Here is a 23,676-nt window from a genome sequence, read left to right as displayed (position 1 = left end):
ATGTTTAGAGTGTGGGTGGGGTGAAGGAAAAGGGATGAAAGGATGCTTCATGGGGATGTGCACTCTCTTTGTAGTTTGTCAGCTTCTGAGATACATTGAACAATTTCTAGAGGTCTTTAACATATAATAACTACATTCATAACCATCTAAATTCTGTGTAACTGAACATGTGTCACACATTCAAAGTGAGACAAAAGGATTTACTGTAGGTCTGCCTAAGCTGTAGGTTGCAGCAGGGTAGTGCTTCTATCAAAACCACCCTGAGATACAAACTATGACTCAAACAGTCTTCATAATGTTTAGGCATTTCCTCTAGGGGAGGCTTAGCCTGCACCATCTCTGTATCTAGGTAAGTGGTTGCCTTTGTTTGAGATGTTGTTTATAAATCTTACTATGCTGTACGTTTTACTCCATGTTTGAGCTAGCAAAAAAAATATTTTCTAGAGGGCAAGAATATAGCCAAAATGAAAGTAATGTCTAATTAATTTACTTGGTTCCCTAAATTTGATTATTTTAATTTATGTCAAATAGATTAAAGATCTGCTCCAAAATTCCCTCCCTTCACTACGACTGCAGGGTGGTATCACTGCTGCAATGACAGAGAACACCAAACTGATCACTGGCCAAGTCAGTTCCGTTTGCCAAGACATCAACTCAGGGAAGTCAGGAAATTCAACTGCAACTCAGAAAAAAAAAAATATTTTTTTCTGTGAGAACACTAGAACAGGTTGCACAGAGAGGTTGTGGAGTTTCCATTCTTGGATGTACTGAAACTTGCCTGGCCATGCTTTTGAGCTGTATGTTGTAGCTGGCCATGCTCTGAACATGGCTGGTACTGGGCAATCCCCAGAGCTGTGACCCTTTGGTTCTGTGAATCTGTGAGCTGTTTTGCACACTGTACATTAATCAGTCTCAAATGTGTTGGACATTATATTGCAGCTACAGCTGACAACAGCAAACACTACTCCAGTATTTTCCCCATCTATTATTGTTAAGTACAAGCTGCAATGACCTTTTGGCTATATTCTAATATATAATCCAAAAATATTTCTATGAAGTATCTTTGCTTTCAGATTTTAAGAAGAGTAAATGCAGAGGCAATAACTTTTATAAAAACTGACTAACAAATAATAAAGGGGTCAAACATGCACCCCTAATCTTTGGGACAGTTCAATATGCTTCACACCGATATATTAAAATTATCCACAATATCTGTGATAGCGTCTGTTTTAAAGGAAGGCAAGAATTTTGCCCTTAAAATGATTATTTTAAAAACTGCAGTCAACCTTTCTCTATGAATGAAATTAAAATGTAACAGTATTGCAAATCAAGAGATTAGCAGTCCAAGTCTGTTTATAAAGGCTTGTATGGACAAAGGGAAATAAGCACAGCTGACCATTATTGGAGTTACTACACTTTGCAATTCAAAACACAGGGTCATTTCCCAGTCATCTTCTTCTGACTACACATTCTTCAAGATCATCTTCCCCTTTGTAACATTTTTCATGTGTTTTCATGTATCAAGCAGACACCCTCTATCCTCTGTTTTCTTCTCTCCCGATCCTAGCTGTTGCACCTATGCCCTAACATATTCTAGAAATATAATTGTAAAATTTCCTGTATCCATGAAAATTCCTATTTCCCTACTTTTTATTGTACCATGTCCAACTCCTGTAGCCACAGTAATTCCCTTTAACAGAGTTAACTAAGAAATTAAATTTCCCTGTTTTCTCAGAGCCCTATGCTAAACTTCCCTACTGTCTTGTCTGGTTATTCCTGCTTTACAGACAGTAAAGCTATCAAACTCTAGCTGTCAGCTTGAATCCAGATACTCTAGAAAAAAATATCCAATTGCATATTACTTTTTTAATAGAAATGAAAAGTTCACAGAGGACCACAGAATGGTAAAACTGCAGTCATAATTTCTCAGAGATAATTTGCCAGCTCAGTGCAGTTTAACAATTTACAGCTTATAGCTGAAAATACAAAAATAAATAAATACATATGGACACTGAACAGTTCTAGTACCAGTAGTAAATAACAGATGGAAAATGTGTCCCCCATTTTCAGTGAATGACAATCTCTTCACACTACTGATGAACAAATTTTACCTGCTCATTTGTGGAATATTCCTATAATGTTTTTGGTAATAGAGCTGAAGATTGTGATTATGGTTCCACAAATGTAATCAATATTTCCAGAAGCAGTTACACATCTGCTTTATATGCTATTGTTTGGATTTGTTCTGTAGTATGGGAGAAGTTTTACTTTTAATACTCCAAAATAATCAGAAGTAAGGAGTATTTCAGTTTTAGCACATCTCTAACAACCAGTTTTTGAAGTGACAGACGCAAACAGAGGTTCACTGGTTGCTAATTGGATTAGATAGGCAAAGACAGTAGGCATTAACAGAAACTTTTATATCTGCAAGCAATAGGCTGTGTATTAAGCTCCTGTATGATTACAGTCCCAAAAGCACATTCTATAAATGTGTAGCTGTTTGAAATCTAAAGCTAAGGTTAACCCTAGACTGTTTTTTTTTTTTACTGCTGAACAGAGATTTCCCTTTCCAAAACCTGAACCCAGCTCTCTATATGCAACTGCAGAGGTATTTGACTAGAGACAATTAGGATGGGAAGAGCATAGAGGCTAGCAGAATTTAAATATTTATTTGCAGGTGATAGCATCATACCTATTAGTTTTAGAAGATACACTTCATTTAATGAAATTATCCCAAGTGTGCCCCCCCACCGAGGTCAAGGCATCTTTAAAATATTCCCCAATGGATCTTAATCAATATATTTTAAAAATGTATTAGGAACAAAATCTGAACATTAAAATAAAATTTGTGGGTTTGATTGTTTGGTTTTGATTTAGTATCTTGACTTCTGTGAACTTATATACAATGTAAAAGGCTACTATGTATACATTAAGGCATCATACACAGTATTCATCTAGTAAGTTGTAAGGCAAAGGAAAGCTCTTTCTGTAATAGCAAACATACATCTGTGTCACAGACAGTGAAAAATCATAGAATAGAATGGTTTGGGTTGGAAGGGACCTAAAAGATCATCTAGTTTCAATTCCCCAGCCATGGGCAGAAGTGTAAGTGAAGTTTGATCTCATTTCAACATTAGTAGAAAACAACTATTGACTTTTCCCTAGTCTCTCAGTTCAGAGCTTAAAGTTCATACAGGTACACTGCCAAATTGAGGCTAACCATCAAAGTAATGACTCTACTTGAGTGGAGATGAAAATCACGTTTAACATCAAGCTAAATGTAATGCCTAATGATTATTATTACACCTCTAAAAATAAGTTTTTAAAAGTAAAATGTGCAAATTCTATACATATTTGTATGCAAGCATGTACTTTCTTCATAAATGTATGCAAAATGGAAAAAACATTTAAATGCAGAAATGTTAATAGAGTGTCAGCAGCAGAAAAATTTACCCACATACCTGTAATTATTGGAAACTTTCAGTCAATCTACTAAAAATTCTGCAGTGTTCTGGAAACCATTAATAAATATGGAAATATCCCAAAGGAATGACACTACAGTAGTACAAAAAATATACTGTGGAACAGTGTTATAAAATGGCCAAAATATTAGGAAGTTACATGCCTGTTAAGAAAACTAAAAGATAAACTTACCTTTTATAAAGAAGTATAGCAATAACAATGCAGATGATAAACACCACTGCAAGAACTGGCCCAACAACCCAAATCAAGCCTTCTTCCTCATCTGTAATTGGTTGGGGATCAAGATCCATCGAAACAACAGGATCAGAGTATGGGCTGGTTGCATACATGGTCTATACAAATAAAATAGATCTTACTTAATGATAAAGCAGTGCATTTAAAATATTAATAATAATAGATTTAAAACAAATATATATAAGATAACGATGCAATGAATATAGCAATATGAAAATTCTATTTTTCTTTGTTAGGCAGTATATAAACTTGTAAAGTGAACAGCATGTTGTTATCACTACCTCTATTTTGCGCTCCATGTATTAGCAGTGATCTGCAGACAAATGAGGTAACACAGTCCTTGACAGGACACTTCGCAACTTAAACTTAAAATAAGAAAATATTAGGAGGACTATAACATATTGGCTACTCTTTTATGCTTTTTATTTAGTCTTATATTGGCTTAACACTGTTTCTTCCAGCAAGATATGAAAGGATACTTCTGAAAGAAAAATAAAGGGTACTGAAAGTCCGAGGTTCCTAGAAAATGAAACCTTTGGCAACAGCAGGGTGCATTTTGAACAGTCAAAAACTTTGTGACAGAGTGTTCTTACAGAAGATGGAGACAATCTGAATTTAAACAGGTGAAGCCACTGTAGAAGTTAAATACTGGAAGTCTTTCTTAGGGATGGAACTTGAGTTATGAAACAACAGAGGCTGCTGGAAATCTTTGCCTTACTGGATGGTGTAAAACCAGCTGGCCTAGGATAAGACCTGTGATAAGAAAATAGTATATTTTTTTTTTTTTTTTATTCTGGTCTGACCTGATATGTCTGATCTATGGCTGAATGCAGAGTTAAAATTACAGATAGAAGAGGGTGAGAGGCCAGCCTGCTAAATCTGGATCACGTAAAGAACTCAGAGCTACAGCAAAGTCAGATGTGGACAATGGTTTGTACTTATTTCTTGTCTTTTCTGGAGTGCCTCTACCAGCACTAAACTAGGATTTGAAATACAGCTCATGCAAAGGACTTAAAAACTTGATTCTGCAGTAGATCAGGAATGCCAGTTAAGAAAGAATAGGATAACTAGGAGAAGGGGTTGATTTTCTTTTACCATGTTGCACTGTATTCTGAAAGATGCCCTAAGCCAGGACTCTTAATCAAAGGAGATGTGTGTTTTTCACACTTTATTTGGCCTTGTTTTGGGCTCTATGCTAAAAGAGTGTCTGGGTTTGAGACTGCATTAGGACCAGCAAAGCTGAGACATTCACACTACCTGGTACAGAGCTAGTACCCATGCCAACTATGTCCAGTTATATTATGCTCTTTTACTAAGTCTGACAACAGTTTTGAGTGTCCATGTTACATTCCTGAAAAATCTGAGCTGACTGACATTTTTTCCCAGCTTCAGTATTCTCAAAAAGTAGAAAAAAGCTCATTGCTACAGTAAAAAATTCTTTGTGTTTAGCCTCTTCCTTTGGAGCAGGCAGAAAAATATTCCTGGAAAGGGATACAGAGGGGTAACAGTATCAGCATTTACTACCTGTTCTCCAATAAACAGGATTTTCCTTCTAATTTTCAACCTACCTCTATTAATGACTGATTTAAACTCATTCATTACTTTGCCAAATTTATCTTTTTTTTTTTACTTACCCTTTGATAACATGCTTAACATATTTATAGACTCTAATCCTAAGTTCTCTCAGCTTCCCTTTTACTAAGTTAAACAAATTCAGACCTCCCCATGCCCTCTTGTAAAGCAAGTTTTCCATTCTACAAAACAGAGAAATTGTGTGTTCCCTGAAGGAGAAACCTTATCTAAAGAGCATTTTGAAGACTGGGAAAAACACTCCTTCCGAATTACAATTCATACACCAGTGGGATCCATAGTCCTAGAAGAAAACCAGACATACTGAGAGAAGCTGAAGCTCATTCACCCTTATAAACTCTTCACTCTCTGATAATCACAAAGATGTTTCAGATTGCATGCTAAACCAGACATTGTCCATACTGTAAGAGTAGTAATGCCTTTTGAAATCTTCAACAAGAGACCCCTGGATATATTTTGCCATACCAGCATTTTCAGCTGTAAACATAAACCCCTATTTATTCATGTGTTTTCATCCTGATTTCTCTCTAACAAAGTAGTAATCTTAGGGTTATATGAAATGACCAATGCCTTAAATTAATATAGAAAAATAAATAAGAAATGGTGCTTTGTATCAAAAAGATCAGTTTTAGTACAGGTAGCTTCTGACACACATTTTTTTGGCAATCATCAAACTTAATATCCAAAAACTGTCTACTCTCTGTAGTTTGAAACTCTCTCATGCAGCACCTTCAGAACTCTCTGTCTACACAGCCACTGTCAAAAAGTGAAAGAGGAACTTCTGGTTTATGTTAGAGCTTCCAGGAGGCACTTATTTTATTTTCAAATTAAGCTACGTATCCCACAAATATTCAAATTGAAACTACTTCCTCACAGTGTTTAAGTAGACAAATTCTGTTGACATTGAGAAAACAACTGTACGGTTACATATTGGAAGCATTTGACTAGAATTCCAATTATTGGTGTAGGAGTTTCTAGTGGATGAGCCAGCAAATGCATCTGTCAGGTTTAGATAGCAATTAGAAAGATACCATATTACACTGTATGTCAAACTATTAATGTGTATTGCAAATTCTTTCAACAGCCCTACTTCTGTCTTTTTATTTTTATTTTTATTTTTATTTTACTATATTACATGCAGTAGATTAATTCACACATAAAGGGACATAACTACAAGGTGAATTACATAAAGAGGAATGACAGTTCATTATTTAGCTTACCTCAGGAATTTTCTTTATTGAATTATTTTCTAACTTTCTAACAGTTCAACAGATAAAGTTGTCACAGAATAACAAACTAAAGAGGCTAGTTGTGCATGTCTCTGATTCAAGGGATCTTCCCAAGAATCCTGATTCTTCAACACCACTATTCAATGGCAGCAGAATACACAAGAGGAACTCTTTTTATAATATGTTGAGAAACATGCTGCTGTGAAGTTCATGCCTCAGAACCTGTGTCAATGATCTCAAATAGCAGAGCATGTAATTTGCAAAGGATCACAATACAGCTAATAAAAGGTGATGTTTAGGTTTCCATTATACACAGAAGTAACAAATAAAGACACAAGCAAAATAGAAAAGTTAAAGGGATTAATTCAAACTAAGCAAGGAAACACTTGCTTTAGTGATGCCCTGACTTATATTGTAAAAAAAAAATAGGTTTTGGGAAGTGAAAGAAGCACAGAAAGCTGTTTTCGTTATTGTGGAAAGGTAATTTTGGATTTAAAAATATTAACTAACTTACAGATTCTGAGTGCTCCATGACAGCCAACACAAAGAAGACATATTCTTGACCACTCTGCAGTTGCTTATTCTCAAAGCCACCGTAATGCTTCTTATCCCCCAATGTGAACTCGGTAGGAAGAACTTCAAAGTGAGCTGCAATATATGGCTTTAATTCAACTTCCCTCCCAAGACGAATGCTTCTGCGCTTCCTAGCTATCTCCTTAAGCAGCTTCAGAATGAAAGGCGGGTGGGGGTGGGGGTGGGGTGGGGGTGGGGAGAGAGAGAGAGCGAGAGAAAAAGTAAGAAAAGAAAAATAACTGTAAACAATTTTAATGTTTTAATGTAAATTATTTACAATGTAATGAGAAAATTTAATGCATGACCAGGAACTACAAAAATACAATATATTCACATTTCATGGGGGCTATCAGTATCACTAAATCAATTGCAAAATCCTGAGTTCCTTGTCATCTTTGTTAAAATACAATACTAGATAGCAATTGTACTGTGCAGACTACAAACATAAAACAATTAGATCAATTTTCAGTTTCTGATATTGCTGTCTCTAGGGCAACAAAAAAGCTAACACAGCAATATCTCTTCCTTGAGGACATATATATATACACATATCATATTACACATCACATATATACGTGAATGCATATATACATAAAGTAATTCATAGAATAGAATCATAGACTCATTTCCAATGGATAAAACCTTTAAGATCATGAAGTCCAATTGCAACCCTAACACTGCCAAGTCCACCACTGAACAATGTCACTAAGCACCGCTTCTATACATCTTTTAAATATTTCCAGGGATGATGACTCAAACTGGGCAGCCTGTTCCAATGCTTGACCACCATTTCAATGAAGAATTTTTTCCTAATATCCAATCTAAACCTCCCTTGGTGCCACTTGAAGCCATTTACTCTCATCCTGTCAGTTGTTACCTGGGAGAAAAGACCGGCACTCTCTTTTCAGATAGTTGCAGAGGGAGATGAAGTCTCTCCTCAGCCTCCTTTTCTCCAAGATGCAGCCTAACCAGTACCATGTTCAGTGGGTCAATCATTTCCCTAATGCATAATGAATATGCAAGGTACTATCTTATCTCCTGTTTGATAAAACAAAACTTACTAACACATATGACGTCATTATTTAAAAATGAGGAATAAAAAATGCAAAACTGAAAAAAAATTCCCAGTTTCTGAAAATCAATTTATATTAACTTTAACTTTTTCTGGTAACTCTGAAATACAACTCAATACAAAGTACCTATGAACAGATTAATAGCTCTTTTTTCCTTTCTTCCCATCCCCACCCCCCATTCTCTCCGATATGAGAGCTACCAAACACACTGTCAATATTATCTTATTATCCCACAGAAAAGAGTGCTTTCCAATGTACTTCAGAAACAGTAAATTAAGTGAAGAAGAGTTTATAGGAGTGATAGTGATTTGTAAACGTATCTTCCATCCCAAACGTGATACTGATGGCTATTTTACTTGTTCAAAAGCACCAAAAATTGTGTTTGTACACTATACAATAGAATGGTGAAAGGAATCAGTAGCAGGACCGATGAATCCTAAGATGGCTTTTCTAAGGCCAGACTACAAAATATTATCTACCACCCTGTCATACGCAACTCACACTTCAGATTTTAACTAATCTGGCTTTCAAACCATAACTTTACCTTGTTTCATAAAATATTTCTTCTGATGAACAAAGCTAAAATTTACATCAGCACATTTATGACAAGAGAGATGCTAGGTTCAAATTTATAAAGCCTATACTAATTAATGAAGGAACTTCAGTTCAGCTGGTATAATGCATTGATGAGTTACTTATTAAATCAGACAAATGCTTACTCAGTATCTTTTATCACTTTAGATACACTGGCACTCAACAAATATTAATCTGATTTGATTACAAGGGGATGGAACTTTTCCTGGGTAGTAAGTGATGACTTCTAAGGCCTCTTTATGGTTCCCCTTGTTTTTCACTTAAGAAATTTATTCAGTGTCCTGTAGTCACAGACTATTAGACAATAATAAATTTTTCCAAGGTCACACAGTTGTTTTAGGCTTTTCAGCACACAGACAGTGCTAATACAACATATTAGCAGAAACTTCTTTGCTAAGAGGAGGAGACAAATCTCCAGAGCTAGACAGAGATCAATGAAAAAAGAGATTAAAATCTCATCTTCAGTATGCATTCTCATTTTAAAGAACATGATTAGTCAGGAAAGTGCTCTCCTTCTTTGGCCTCTTCTTCAGTGTTAGGCCTCAGACCTCTTCTTGCCTTCCCCACATGGGATCTTGTGTTTTGCAATTACACAATTAACAATTTTGATGCATGTAAAATTATTTAGTATTCACTGTGCTACCGAGACAGAAGCTTTTAATACTGTACTTCAACACCCCTTCTCTTTGAAGTACATATTTCAAACACAGGCTACAGATAAAACACAGAAGCAACCTGTACCACATGGATCCAAACCTCCTTAGCACTGAGGGCATTTGGATGTTACCCCTTCAAGAAGTACGCAGTCACCTGCTTTCCAGCTTTAAGGCTGAGTCTGTTTTCTACCAATTTCCTTGCTCCAACACAAAAGCTGGTACACTGCAATGGATCCCCTGAGCAAAAAAGAACTGGCCATAATTTGAGACTAGGACTCATTATTCATTACTCAAGGACTCTATTACAATCAGCACTCCATATTTCTCTTTCATTTTTCCTAAACAGTTTAATGAGCAGCTAGAGTAAATTTGCATGGTATAAAAATGAGGGCAGCAGAGAACTGTAATATAAGATTTCTATTTAGTTGCTTTACTGAAGGTGACTCTTACATCTGCTGGTAGTTTCCTACGCCCTGGGTAGTTACTGAAGGCAGAACATGAGGCAAAGACTGACCCAACTTTGTTTCAGTTGCTTCAGCCATTTTAAGAACTGCTGAGGGAAGCACTCTATGAAAAGTTTGTATCTATGTGAAGCCATCTTTTATAAGGATAATAACAGCTACGCAGAGTGTTGAGCGCTGACTATACTAAAGTGTGCTCAAACACAAAGGCAGATACCCAGGTAATAATAATGTGATATGTATACTAACTGGAAGTTAGGAGCTGTAAGTACTGTAGTAGGTGGAGAAGTACATGGCTTAAGCCATCCCTGAAAAGAACTGGTATTTTTGTGTATGGGTACAGTCTCCACTGGAATTTAAAGTTATCTGTGTGGCTACCTCAAATACACTCTTTATCTTATGTTTCAGGAAGACACCATATTTACAATTTATATTTTCAATAATTCATAATAAAATGTCAAAATAGTGCAAGAGTACTGCAATACATAATTAGAATGCAATTGAAAGGGGAAGAGAAATGTTGGACCTTAATCATTCTTGCATTTAAATTAGTAACATAAAATGCATACATTTAATAGATAACAATGCTGAAGTACTGTATTACAGTGGGTGAAGTGATCAGAAGCTGAGTTTTGGCTATGAATGCAAAAAGTTAATTAGCCTGAGTCAAACAAAATCTGTTTAACTTTTTCAAAGGTAATTATTCATCACCTAAGGCCAGCTAAACTTAGATGTGTTTGTGTGTAGATAAAAATTTTGTCTGTGACATTGATGATACTTGACTGAATAGACCTCAGATGAACTTCTGGCCTCATTCATGTTTCATATATAATGCGGTTGTTGCCAAATATCATTACTTGCACATATATTTTCTGTTTTATTTTATATCAGGATTCCAACAAAATTGCTGAATTCATGCCGGCTTTTACTTAGGTTTTATTGCTTACAAATCTGAAGTACCCCTACTAGGTAATACCTACAGCAAATCATAACAATTTGTTTATATTTCTTTTATTTGCATGACATATCTATTTAAATACAATAGATCTCATGATATGTGAAATAAAAAAAATTGAGTTAATAAAAAATATTTTATCTCTAATATCTATTCTTTCAGATAGACAATATCTTGTCCACTGTCTGCCCCTATAAGATTCTGCAACTTCCATAGTTTCTTTCAGAATTGAGATTCAAGAAATCAGGAAGATTAGGTAACTACAATAAGGCTGGAGAGTCTTTTGGACTGGTCAGTTATGTACTAGGGTTAACACTCCAGAGTAGTGTTTTCAGCAAATACTTTTCTTCTGAAAATTTAAGCAAAGTATTTGAGACATAGCTCTTTGGAAAACCTATTGCCCTACCCTTTCTGATACTAGCCAGACACCTGAGATTGTACTAAAAAAATATATGCACTCAGAGTGTAGTGTAGTTAGTTTATCTGTGGGTTTTTTTTTCCTTAAATTTAGTTACTGTGTCACTGCTTTCACATGTTTCTCAGGAATAGTACATCTAATTAACAATAAGCATATATTTCCTAAAGTTGGAACTAAACCAGTCTTTTAAGTAACAGAAACTGGATGAGTTAGCATGAAATACAGTTTCTGCCTACTTTCAATTTTTTCCCTACTTAGTACTTACTGTATGTATTGCTGGCAACTGTAAAAGATGTATCAAGGGTTTTCATTCTTTATCAGAAATAATATTCATTTTCCAGTCAATGCATATCTTATTTCTTCCACCATTAATTCTACAATGTGGTCTCAATTATATCAGTAGAAGTGGGAAACAACCTATCCTGACCCAAATATTTCTGAATTAATAAATGCTCTTTATCAATCTGTTATACAGATTAATGCACTGCAACTTGCAGGATGATTAAAATGACCCTTTGTTATGGGAATCAGCAGGACCCGTAGAATTTAATTGCCAAAAAGTTCAATGTCATCTGGCACCTATCCTTTAATCTGTTAATGCTGCTGAATGTGACTACCGTCTTTGGATGTTAAAAGTATGTGGTAATATTAAATCAGTTTTCCATTACTGTATGGATCTTGCTGTCAGAGTTTTATTGCTTAACTGTATTTGATGTCACCTAGGACTATGATCATGAGCTGATGGCATTTACTATCCAAGATCTGTCAAAAGGAAGAAGTTAATAGATCAAAGCCAGTCATTGCTGCAATTGAATCAAATGAGACAATCGCATAAATGAAGCTGGTCAAGAGGAAACACAGACTTCAGTCAGCAGTAATGAAAACCACGCCTTCCTTTGAACAGTTGTTTTTAATATTCTGATTAAGGATCATCCTGTTTTTGTACATATTCTTCTTTGCCTTTTCTGACCAGAAAATTAGTCTAAGACCGAAAGAGCTCTTTTTATTTTTTGAAAGCTTTCTGCAGCAGTGTTAGTTTGGTGAAGATCTTTATTTTCCTCACAATTTTGTGTAAAAATTGAAATTGATATCCACTTTGTCAGTGGAGGAGGTAAAAAAACCCTTGTGATTGCTCACTAATATTCATTACTTCCCAGGGACTGTATTATGGGAAGTATAGGGTGACACATCTCTGTAACATAAAACTCTTTTAATTCACCAAAATAAAATGGAAAAATAGACAAAATCCAGTCAAAAGATCACTAAATCAGAGGTAAAGAAACTCTGACTATGATCTCTGGTCTTTGAATTGCAGAAATATTACATGTACAAACTACCATAGCATCTGAATGAGATCTAAAATACTAGCCAGATACAACAGTAACAACAATAACAACACCACCTGTCTTTTGTATAGTGCTTTCATATGGTTCTCTCTAAAGATATTTTAAATTATAAATATTAGTATTAATCCAGATTAACAGATTGAAAGAAGAAAGACAGGTTCACATGATCTATATTGTCCTTCAGTATAACAGAAGACAGGACTGAATGCTGATGCTATACTTCCTGGAATTACTAATGTATTAATAACATAATGAATTGATTTGTAGTATTACTGGGCTTATCTCTAAAATGAAAGTACCTTTCCATCCTTTGGGTTAATATAATTTATCATGTTGAATGGCATCATGAGTTGCTCTTTCCTACTTCATTCATTTATTTCTGAGAACAAACTGTCAGTAGAATGGAGACTACCATAAAAGTTTACTAACCAGAAGCATTCCAGTATGTGAGAATCAGGTAAAAACACTGCAAGAAGGTCAAATGTTAAATTGCAGTGCAAATTGCAAATTAGCATTTGTTACAGGCTTAGTAAACACCCCACTAATGAACCAGACCTTTATTAGAGTTCATATCATTGGTGATTTAGCTTTTGCTGACAACCCATTTCACCTCCTGCACTTTTGTATTACGCTTTACAATAGGAAAAAAGTAAAATATTAATATCAACAAAGATCAGACACTCTGTGTGCTTTATTGCAACTTAATGTCTTTCTCGGCTTCTAATTTAAAGTAATTTGAACTTCTGTTCCAGTCCCCACAGGCTACTTCAAATATAAATATAAAATATCCTGACAACCAAAACTTCTAAAACTGGTGAGTTAATCACATACCACTAATAAGATTGTTTCTTTAATAAAGAAGAATACGACAACAAAACCATACATTACCTCATCTAGTTCCATTTCATCTGGACTCTCCCATGGTTTGATGAACTTTCCACGAGACCTCTTTAAAGGCACAATAACTATGTAATAACCTCTGTAAAGAAAACAGTTGGACAAAAGTGAGGTTGAAGGAAAAGGAATATAGAAATTGGTGGAGTGGATGCCTGTTCAGAGGAACTTAAGGAAACAGCGGTATGCTGAAAGCAAACTTTTTCTCATTATTATGTTACTGCAGCCTTCTAAACACAGTTGTAAAGATTCACATTCTTGAAAACATATCCAGCGTAAAACATTTGACAAACAAATGGGACTAATTACCTGCCTTTTCATGTAAACATATAAGTATGTATAAGAAACTTTAATTACAATGTTCTAAAATGCCTATGTGTTTGACTGCTGTTCATTTTTTCATTTGAAAGACAAGAGCTTTGGGATATTTGTGCCTTGTCACCACCACACTGTGAAAAAAACCCAAACCCCTAAACTAAAACATATTACCATATATTTAATTCTCAATTATCACCCCATCTTTCCCCATTTTCATGTATAATCAGAATAGTGGGATAACATAATGTGTTTGTTGATGCCAATAAACAGAAATTAAAGAAGACATAGCATATACTCCACCCACACACTCTTTACTTTTGAGAATCAATCACCATCACCTTTACCTACTTAAGTATTCTGTTCACAGTTATAGATGAGAGAATTTCAGGTATTCTGTCTTTGTGGCTAGGATTTGCAAATTACATTTACCAGTTTTCCTCAGAAACATTTTCCTGAAAATATCTTCCTCCTCCTCGTCCTCCACAATGGAGACTAATAAATTATACTTTCTAGTGTAACGGAGATATGGCACTTTCCTTGTTTCCTTCACAAAGCCTGGATACATGTCAGGCAGATCCATAATTTCACATTAGTGTGAGGAAAAGCAGTAGAATCACACAGCAGGACATCCAGGATGGTATAATGTAAATCTTCTTGATAAACACACTTGTCAAAAGGCAAGCACTCTCCATCTCAGAGGAGATGGAAAGAAGCTGCTTTCCTTTGTTTCTCACAACAGAATATTAAGAAGGTATCTCTAGCTCTACATTGTAGAAGATAATTTTAGTGTCTCATGGACCATCTTCTTCTTTTCCTGTCTGCAATTTTTTACAGACTATCCAATCTTCCACAGCACTGACTATTCATTTTACTCACTCAATGCAGCTGAAAAACCTGAAGTAATTAATGAAAGTGAGTCTACAGAAAAGGACCTGCCTTAGAAATGATGAAAATCTACTTCAGTCTAAAGTGACTCTATAAACTATCTTGCTTACATACCAGCACATGCCATTGGTCCATTTTAATGATCTCCTCTTAATTAAATCCCCTTCCCATAAAAGAAATGTCACAAAAGTTTCGTTTTTTAACAACTGCAGTACATATTTATTAATTCTTGTGTTAAGAAATCTGGGAAATCTTTCTGTAGAAATGCTGAGCTCCAACAGGAGATGCTGGAAACAAGAAGGGTTGGCCACAGATTTTTAACTTGCTTGCTTGCTGTATCCATTAATATTCCACAGTATGTAAAATCTGCAGCATACATTCTTATAGTAACAATATGATAAAAAAACCTTTTACATTGTTGTTCTTCAAAACTAGTAAGACTGATTGAATCCAGACGTTAAACGTGAGTATGTATTTTAAAACTTCTTTGGTTATACAAACAACAAATCCTGATGAATGAAGATTTATCTGTGTATACAAAAACTACAAGCTACATAACTTTTCTTTAACACATGCCTAAGAATCAAGACAAGCAATTGAGAACTGGCCCCTATATGTCATTCAGACGTAACAGATACATCTGCTGGATGAACTGCATAGCAGTCTCTTACTTACCCCTTTTTTTTTCTCCTTTTTCTTTTTTAAGCTAACAGTGTTCATACTTTTTTTCCAATCAAGCAACATCCAGCATGTAAATGTTACTTTCACACTTTTTCACACTTTCTTCATGTGTGCCTCCCACTCATAACTTTGATCATCCACTAAGCCTTTCAGCACATACAGAGTATTTTAAAGCTAAGAGCACAAGTACATCAACAGCAAGCAGAAAAATGAAACTGTTCACATAAGTATAAAGTCCTGCAAACTGTAAAGGACAACAAAATTCTATTGTTTCTAGCTAACTCCAGAAAATGTAGCGTCTCTTGAAAAACATGATTTATTATTTTCTTTATTATTTGCTTGTTTGTTTTGAGTTTGAGTTTTCTGGTGTGGTTGATTGGTTTTGGGTTTTGGTTTTTTGTTTTTGTTTTGGCTTTTTGCTGTTGTTTTTTTTTTGTGGAGATGGTAGAGGGTGGGAAATGGAGGGTTTCCTTGGATATTGCTTGAACTACTGAGTACTACAAAGGCTAAAGTCTTCCATAAAACTCTGTTCTAAGACTTTGCAAAGATGAATTCAGAGAGATTCAGAGGAACATGAACTGTCCTTTAGATGTAAAAATTGCTTTGTATTAGCCCAAAATACTACAGGAAAATGAAGAAATTGCTCACATGAGATACCAGCAAAAGGGATTCATCTTACCTAGCATAAGGTGAGCTCTGCTCCAATTTCTATGCCGCATCACCACCAGACATTGAAATAATGACAATTACTTCTACCAACTTTAAAAAATATACAAAGGCTTTTATAACATTACCGTCAATCCCATTAGTATTTACCTATAATTCATCAGAGCAAACCATTAACTGTTTCACCTTCTGCGTAATTAGTATTATTGAAAGATTCTCAGTGTATAATACTGCATAGTAAGATGGAGATAATCATGAGCTTATAATGTACCCATAGAGAAAGAACAACTATAAAAAGTCAACATAATTATTACATAAAATTGTTCTTCCTATGCAAAGACTATAGCTGTAATAATCTTAGTTTTTGCATCAAATAAGCTTTTTCTGTTCAGCATCTAGTTGCTTTGGTATGCCTGCTTCCAAGGGTCAAGTCATTCTTTTTGTTGTTGTTTCGTTTTTCTGTCTCAAGCCTAATCATATTTTCTTAGGAAATAAATAAAGAAGGAGGAGATACATTATTTTCAAAATTGGCAGTTGGACCCCATAGATTTAATGCACCTTTCCTGATGTCACATAGCCTTTTTCATTTTTTTACACTACATAGAAGAATGGCATCACCTTTTTTTTCCTCTTCTATCTTCTGCTATTGTTTGACCAGCTACCCTGCACTTCTTTCTCTCTGTGAATGGTCTGTCTCATAAATCTTTTTTGACTTATTCCATCTTCAGACTTCCTTAGCTGCATTTGTTACTGACCGCATCTTACTCAATCTAATGATAATGGCTACATTTTTCAGTTTTTCATCCTTTTAATGTCTCAAAGTCATTTCTTTCTTAACCTCACCTGCCTCAAAATCCTTAGTCAGTAATGAAAAAGGGGAGCAGCCTTCTACAAAGCCATCAGTAAAAATCCACCAGGGAGAGGACAAGTTGAATCCCCAACAGTACTTAATAACTTGTTCATTTTCCTCCCCACTTCCTTTATATTACACATGAGAATCTTCTAGACCAACAAGAATCACTATAAGCAGAGCAGTAACACTTATTGATTGTACCATGCTTCATGTTTTCTTGGCAAATATTTATTGTCTAAAATTCCTAATCCCTGCTGACCGTGTGCTGTCAGCTCTTTAGTCCTATTTCTGCTGTTTAAATCTCCACAGCATCTTTTCCCTCAAAACCTAAGTAACCTATAGTAACCTCTTCGCCAAATATTTCAGCAAAAAATCCTTTTTAATTTCTGGGACCAGTGGAGAGGACCTGAGATTTTTCTTTTAATAAGAATTTTATAATTTGTTTATGTGAATTTATCTAAGTGTAGTTGCAATTCTTTAAAACTCCACAGAATTCTGGGGTGACTGGGGCTGAGTACTTCAAAGTGCTGCAGCCAGGCAGCGATCCATCTATGGGTTATCCATTTTTCCTGAGAAGATACATTGTTCAAAACACAACTGGCTTCCTTAATCCCTCTTTGCTATTTGAAATCAGTGATGAAACACAAAAGTACTCTGAAAAAAAGACACAGACTCAAGGACAATCTTTCTCCATGTATTTCTACCTAAATTTTACTCAGTCTTACATACTTCATTAAGTGACAAACTTACAGAATAGTTCTAGTTAGAAGGGACACACAAAAATCATCTAGTCCAACTGCCTGACCACTTCAGGCCTGATCAAAGTTAAAACAAATTATTAAGGGCATTGTCCAAATGCCTCTTAAACACTGACAGGCTTGGGGCATCCACCACCTTTCTAGGAAGCCTGTTCCCAGGTTTGACCACTGTCTTGGTAAAAAAAATGCCTCTGTATGTCTGAACATACCCTGATGCAGCTTTGAACCATCCCCATGCATCTTATCAATGGATCCAAGGGAGAAGAGATCAGCACCTCCCCCTCCACTTCTCCTTCTCAGGAAGCTTTGGAGAGCCATAAGGTTACTCCTCAGCCTCCTTTTCTCTAAATGTGACAAACCCAAAGTCCTTAGCTGCTCCTTATAGGACATACCTTCCAGCCCATTCATCAGCTTTGTTGCTCTCCACTGGATGCATTCAAGTACCTTAACAACAGAATCTGGAATTTGTTCTTAAAATTTCATGCCACTGATGACTGCCAAACGGTCTAATCTCTCTAGATCCCTCTGCAAGGCTTCTTTGTCTCCCTCAAGAGAGTCAACAGCACCTCCCAGTTTAGTATTATCAAATATTAGTCTAAATGCTACTGTGGACTGCTCTACTCTCTGTACTGTTGTGAAGAATAAAGCCCTGGTATACCACTATAGCTCTAGATCTTATAAACAGTAAGAATAACCATCTTTTTGAAGATAAAAGCAATGGTATGTCATTCATTCACTCACTTTATGTTCTCATTTGAAGGTACTTCTGGAAGTTCCACAGTTATCATGCCATCTAAGTTGGTCTTTCCAATGAAGACTGGTTTGGTGCGAAGCACATCTGGTGCAGTCTTTGCTGTCACTCTGTGCTGAAGACCCCCAGCACTATTCCCTCTGTTGGTCAGCACAAATGAATATGATGTCTCTGGCTTCAAGTTAGTGATCAGCTTTTGAGTAGCACGTCCATCAACCTCCACCACCATTTTCCCATCATCATAAAGGATCTAAGTTAATATACAAATTGAAGGTGGTTTTTGGTTACCAAGAGAAGGCAACTGATACTGTTGTACTGAATTCAGGAATGAACCAAATTATAAATCTAAAATTAAAATTACTGGGCATTTTAGGCTGTAAGTATGGCATTCGCTACCGCAATTAAAACTCGCTTTCAGGGGCAAAAAAGAACTACCTTAATTTAAAGCAACATAAGCACTCCTAAAATGCAATGTCACTTACTCAAATTCAGTAATTTTGCTTGAACCCAGCATTTATATGAAGGCACACTTGTTTAAGTTAACAAAAAAGTAAGACTTTTTTGTTCACACTCCTTATTCAGAAAGGTTTATTGCAGTACTTAGTTCATAAAATACTGCTCTTCACTTGCCACTGCCTAAGATGACACAAGTGATGAAGAATGATGCAGAAGAAATACCAGCCAGAATGTGGGTTACACTGAGTCTCTTTATCTGGCTAATGCTACAGTTAGTGGAGTAAAAGAGTTGTAACACAAAAATGTTTTAAAGGTGAGAAGAAAAAAAAACATAATGGTACTCAGTTAGGGTTCCCACAGAAGTGACTAAAAAGAAGAAAAATACTCTTTCACTTTTTTATCTAAAATATATTATCAATGAACTACAAATTAGCAAAGTGTTCACACCATGCATAATAACCAGAATGAGTGTGACTTGGAAATACACCTACAACAGTGGAAAGCTCATATTGTTAAATGACTGAATTCAACAGCTTGGGTCAATACTACTAAATTAGTTTGCATTCTTAAACAGAGCAATACCAACAAAATCCACATGGTCAGTAAGCTACTTAGCCAGGTGAATGACATTCTGTAGGTCCTGTACTTTCTCTTGTACAAATGGGAAGTAACTTACCTTGAAAGGCAAAGCTGAATTGTAATTTTCTGGAATTTCCCATGACAACAAAACAGAAGTCTTCATTACTGCTTTAACATGAAAATTTTTTGCAAACACTGCTGGAAAAAAAAAAACAATGTATATAAACAACATCTTGGAGCTTAGGTCTTCTTATACTTCCACTGCTACCTGGGAGTATCAGCTTTCCATGTAGGTCAAAAACCAAGAAGGATTCAACTCTCCTACCTGTTTGCTCAGATTTAAATATCACATTTTAACTCTTTCTCACACTTATATAGTAACAACCCAACATGTGCATTTTTCTTACCTGCAAAAACTGAAGATGTTAGCCAGAACTTGCTTGGCAAGGGACAACTGAATTCTGAGGCATCCAAAACATATAAGATTTACATACTTTACCTTTTGTGTTTGATGAACCTATTTTTATGAATGGGCCGATCAGTTTTATTTACAGCTTCAAAAACACTGATATCCAAAGACCGATACTCCTTTAAAGGTCAACGCCATAAGCAGACAAATCCTACCTTGATCCACGGGTAGTGTCCTGAACTGGACACTTGGACTATATGGACCAGGCCCTTTGCTTGTGTGGGCACGTACTTTAACATCATATGTGGTATCTGGTTTTAGGCCAGAAAGTGTCATAGTGGTATCAGCAGAAACAACTGGGAGTTCAACTGGCTGGTAAGCAACATTGATATCTCTGTACAAGACAGTGTATTTGGTGATAACGCCATTTCTCTCTGCCAAGAGTGGCATCTGCCAAGTTAATTGAACTGATGTAGAAGTAGAGCTTTCCGAGTGGAGATTTTGGGGAAATCCACTGGGTACCTCTTCAGGAACAGAAATCTCTTTAACCATCTCCTCCCCAAAGCCCACTTTATTTCTAGCTGAGAGCCTGAAGACGTAAGAAGCTCCTTTGTGAATGTCTGTGGCTGTGAAGTGATCTTCTTTCTCTGAGAACTCCATGGTCGTAAATGCATCCATGTCCTTGCGACCAAACTTCAGGCGGTAACCCTGCAGCGGGCCAAAAGTGTCCACAGGAGGGTGCCACTGAATTAGAGCCGTGTTCATCTGTGTGTGGCTAATCACAAGCCGAGGTTTGCCTGGAACTGTAGCACAATTTTATTTAAAGATGATAAATACAAACAGAATTGCATGTACAGTTCTTGAGATATGTTTTAGCAGGCATAGGCATAGATTTTCTCCTCCCTCACTCTTAGTTCCACAAATTACTGTCTTATGGAAGAAATAATGTCTGCCTCCTGTACTACTGAGTCATCATACAGTATAATGAGCTATGATAGTAAAGCTACTACCGTTTCTTGTTTTCTTCCCTTACCATTATTTCTAAATACAGAGAACATTCAGAGGCACAGGACTTAGGAACACAAGTCAAGAAGTAAAACTTCAGACATTTTATGAATGGTTCTGTCTCACTTACAAATAATTTCTTGCAAAAAGAGAATATTGTCATAAGTATTCACAAATTTAATCCAAGACAGATCTCTGCTATTCCTGTAAATGGAAAAGTAATGATATAATAATAACAATAGCAATAATCAATAATAATTATTAATAATTAATAATGATTAGCACAATAATATTAATAATTATAATAGTAATAGTAATGCGGAAATTACAAGTTCCTAGATGTGTCTAACATAACTTTTGCCATTGATAGCTAAAATGTGGTAGAAGGGAAGTCAGACCAACCTTGTAATCAACTATCATTACTATGTATGACAGAACTCTGTTATTCCACTTCCCGTACACAGATCACCTCCATCATGGGTTGTTTTAGCTTGGAGTGGTAGCACGGTTTGGAATTTAATTTCTTCACTGTCCTGGCTTACCACACATGATTTAGTCTCCAGCATGGTCTTGGCGGAACTGGATTTCTTCTGAAGAAGACTAAATTGGAAGCTCTTCTTAACCATCACACCAAATACACTCAAATCCTTAACTGGGACCTGTTGGTCCAAACTAATGATTTGTCTTTCAGAGAAATTCAGACTGTAAGTGTGCTGAGGACATTTGGTGTAGAGGATCAAATTAGCCCTTATCAAGGGGGAAATCCCATGATACAGCTTATATGGTGTGCATTGTTTGAGTCCTGATATTATCCTCATTTACTGTTTCTGTTTAATTTATATATTTATTTTTATTTATTAATTTATTCATATTAATTTTTATACATACATATTTAATTTATAATTTCATTAATACTTCTATTCAAAATAGTCTGTTTCTATTACAATGACGTTTTTGATAATGAAGCATATCCATAGTTATTTAGAAATTTGGTGTTCACTGTGTACCAATGCCTGACAGGTCAAGAGACCAAAATAGTTTTGGGAGTAGTAGTGTCACGATAACATAGTCCTCCATGAAGACTAATTAGTTCCATCTGCATTCGAAGACATCACACGTAAATTTAACTGCTACACTGTGAGCTCTGGTTCCTGTTTTCAAACACTTCAATGGATTTTATTACTTATCTTCAGTTCTCAGGCACCTAGAAAATCAGATTCTTATTGTCAGTTCTGACTACCATTCCATAATGAATTCGGAATAAGGAGGGAGTAATGGCATGGCTTGAAGAAAACTCTGCATTTAATAAGCTCTTTCCTCAATATATCTGACATAAATCATGACACTGCTTCTAATTACGTAAGATTTATAGCTGGGTTTTATATAAATAAATGTAAATTTTCCCAATATCCTTTCTTTTAAATGCAGAGTTCACCTGCAAGTATTATTCCCAGGAATTTTGCAAGTTTTTTTCCTGCACTTTTGCTGCATAAAGTATGTATCTCTTGACTAGCTCTGATTTTTCCTCATTGATTATGACGAGCCTTTACGGAACAAAGAAAAGGCTGTGAAGGCCTTTTGCAGGCCATATTTTTCTCTACATTACAGCTATTACTGAAACCAATGGAGCATATGAAAAAGAAGACTCCACACAAATAGAATAATAACTCCTTCAGCTTTCTAGAGGAGAGACTGCTGGAAGGTATCACTAAATTATTTTTGTGATAAACTGCTTTTTTTGTTGTGGCAGACCTCACAGTTAGAACTATTTTTTAACCTTTGTGGTAACTACAGAGAAAGAAAGAAATTACTACTTGCTCTTGATCAGAACAGGGGAACAAATAAAGCTTACTTATCCAATAAAATACTCTGTGATTAAAGTGTTAAAAAACAATCGTCACTTTTTTGTTGTTGTTGTTTAATATGGAGCCTACCTGATTTTGCAAAGTGTATGGATTTCCTTTTTGTTAACATGTAACTATTGATAGAGAACCGGATTTTTTTCTCTTCTTTTTATTTTCAGATAGTTTTCAGTTAACATTTTCTTTTAGTATGATCACTTGTGAACGCTACAAACAGCTGCACTTTCTACAGTCCTATGTACAGTAGCATCATGGAATTAGAAACTTCTTCTGATAATACCTGAATTTGCCATGAGGCCAAATGAAGTGAAATTGCTCATGAAAAAATATTTTCTCTGATCTAGTGTAATTTACCTCCATTACTATACAGCATGATGTCCCTCACACCCCCTTGCAACAGTCATTACACCGAACAGTTGTGATGACATACTGTTACTAGTAGAAGCTCATGCAAATTGCCTTTGCCAAAGTTTCTGCCAGTTGCTATATAGCACACCACCATTTTAACATAATTTTCTCCTCTTAGCTGAAATCTTTGTTTCAAAAGCGCTATCTAGCACTGAGAGTAAATTTCAAATAATGGACAAGCTGTTGTGCTATGAGACTCTTCAACTAATATCACCCAGAAATTAAAGGTCTGATAAAATCTCCTGAAAAGTTGTATATCACTGACAAATGACATCAAGATTTTCTTAATTACACATTTTGTAACTTCTGTCTCAAGGACTTGAACATTTTGAAATACTTTAGCTTGGAAATGTTCAGTAACATTTTGTCTTCCATCCAATTTCAAAAACTAGGAGAGGAAACTGAATATAAGGCAAAAACATATTCTGGAGTGAAAATGTTAACAGCATTCAGTGACTTCACTAATAAGTGAAGTTACTGTAAATTTGGTGAATCTTTCCCACATAAAACTGTAAATGATGATTTTGGATCACTAACTG

General features: G+C 35.5%; 1 protein-coding gene across 1 annotated transcript in view; it reads right to left on the bottom strand.

Moving 5' to 3' along the window:
* The window catches only part of PTPRD (protein tyrosine phosphatase receptor type D), a 376,747-nt gene that overhangs the window by 89,178 nt on the left and 263,893 nt on the right, over nt 1-23,676 (bottom strand). Inside the window, exons 14-18 of the mRNA XM_037374079.1 lie at nt 19,551-19,648; nt 18,409-18,668; nt 13,501-13,591; nt 7,051-7,260; nt 3,655-3,815 (exon numbers count right to left, since the gene is read on the bottom strand). Of these exons, the coding sequence (XP_037229976.1) occupies nt 3,655-3,815; nt 7,051-7,260; nt 13,501-13,591; nt 18,409-18,668; nt 19,551-19,648 (820 nt within the window). The remainder of the gene's footprint in view (nt 1-3,654; nt 3,816-7,050; nt 7,261-13,500; nt 13,592-18,408; nt 18,669-19,550; nt 19,649-23,676) is intronic.

Source organism: Falco rusticolus, chromosome Z (assembly GCF_015220075.1).
Source record: "Falco rusticolus isolate bFalRus1 chromosome Z, bFalRus1.pri, whole genome shotgun sequence".
NCBI classification, from domain to species: Eukaryota; Metazoa; Chordata; class Aves; order Falconiformes; family Falconidae; genus Falco; species Falco rusticolus.
Note: the sequence above shows the minus strand (reverse complement) of the source record. Positions and strands in the feature narration are given on the sequence as shown.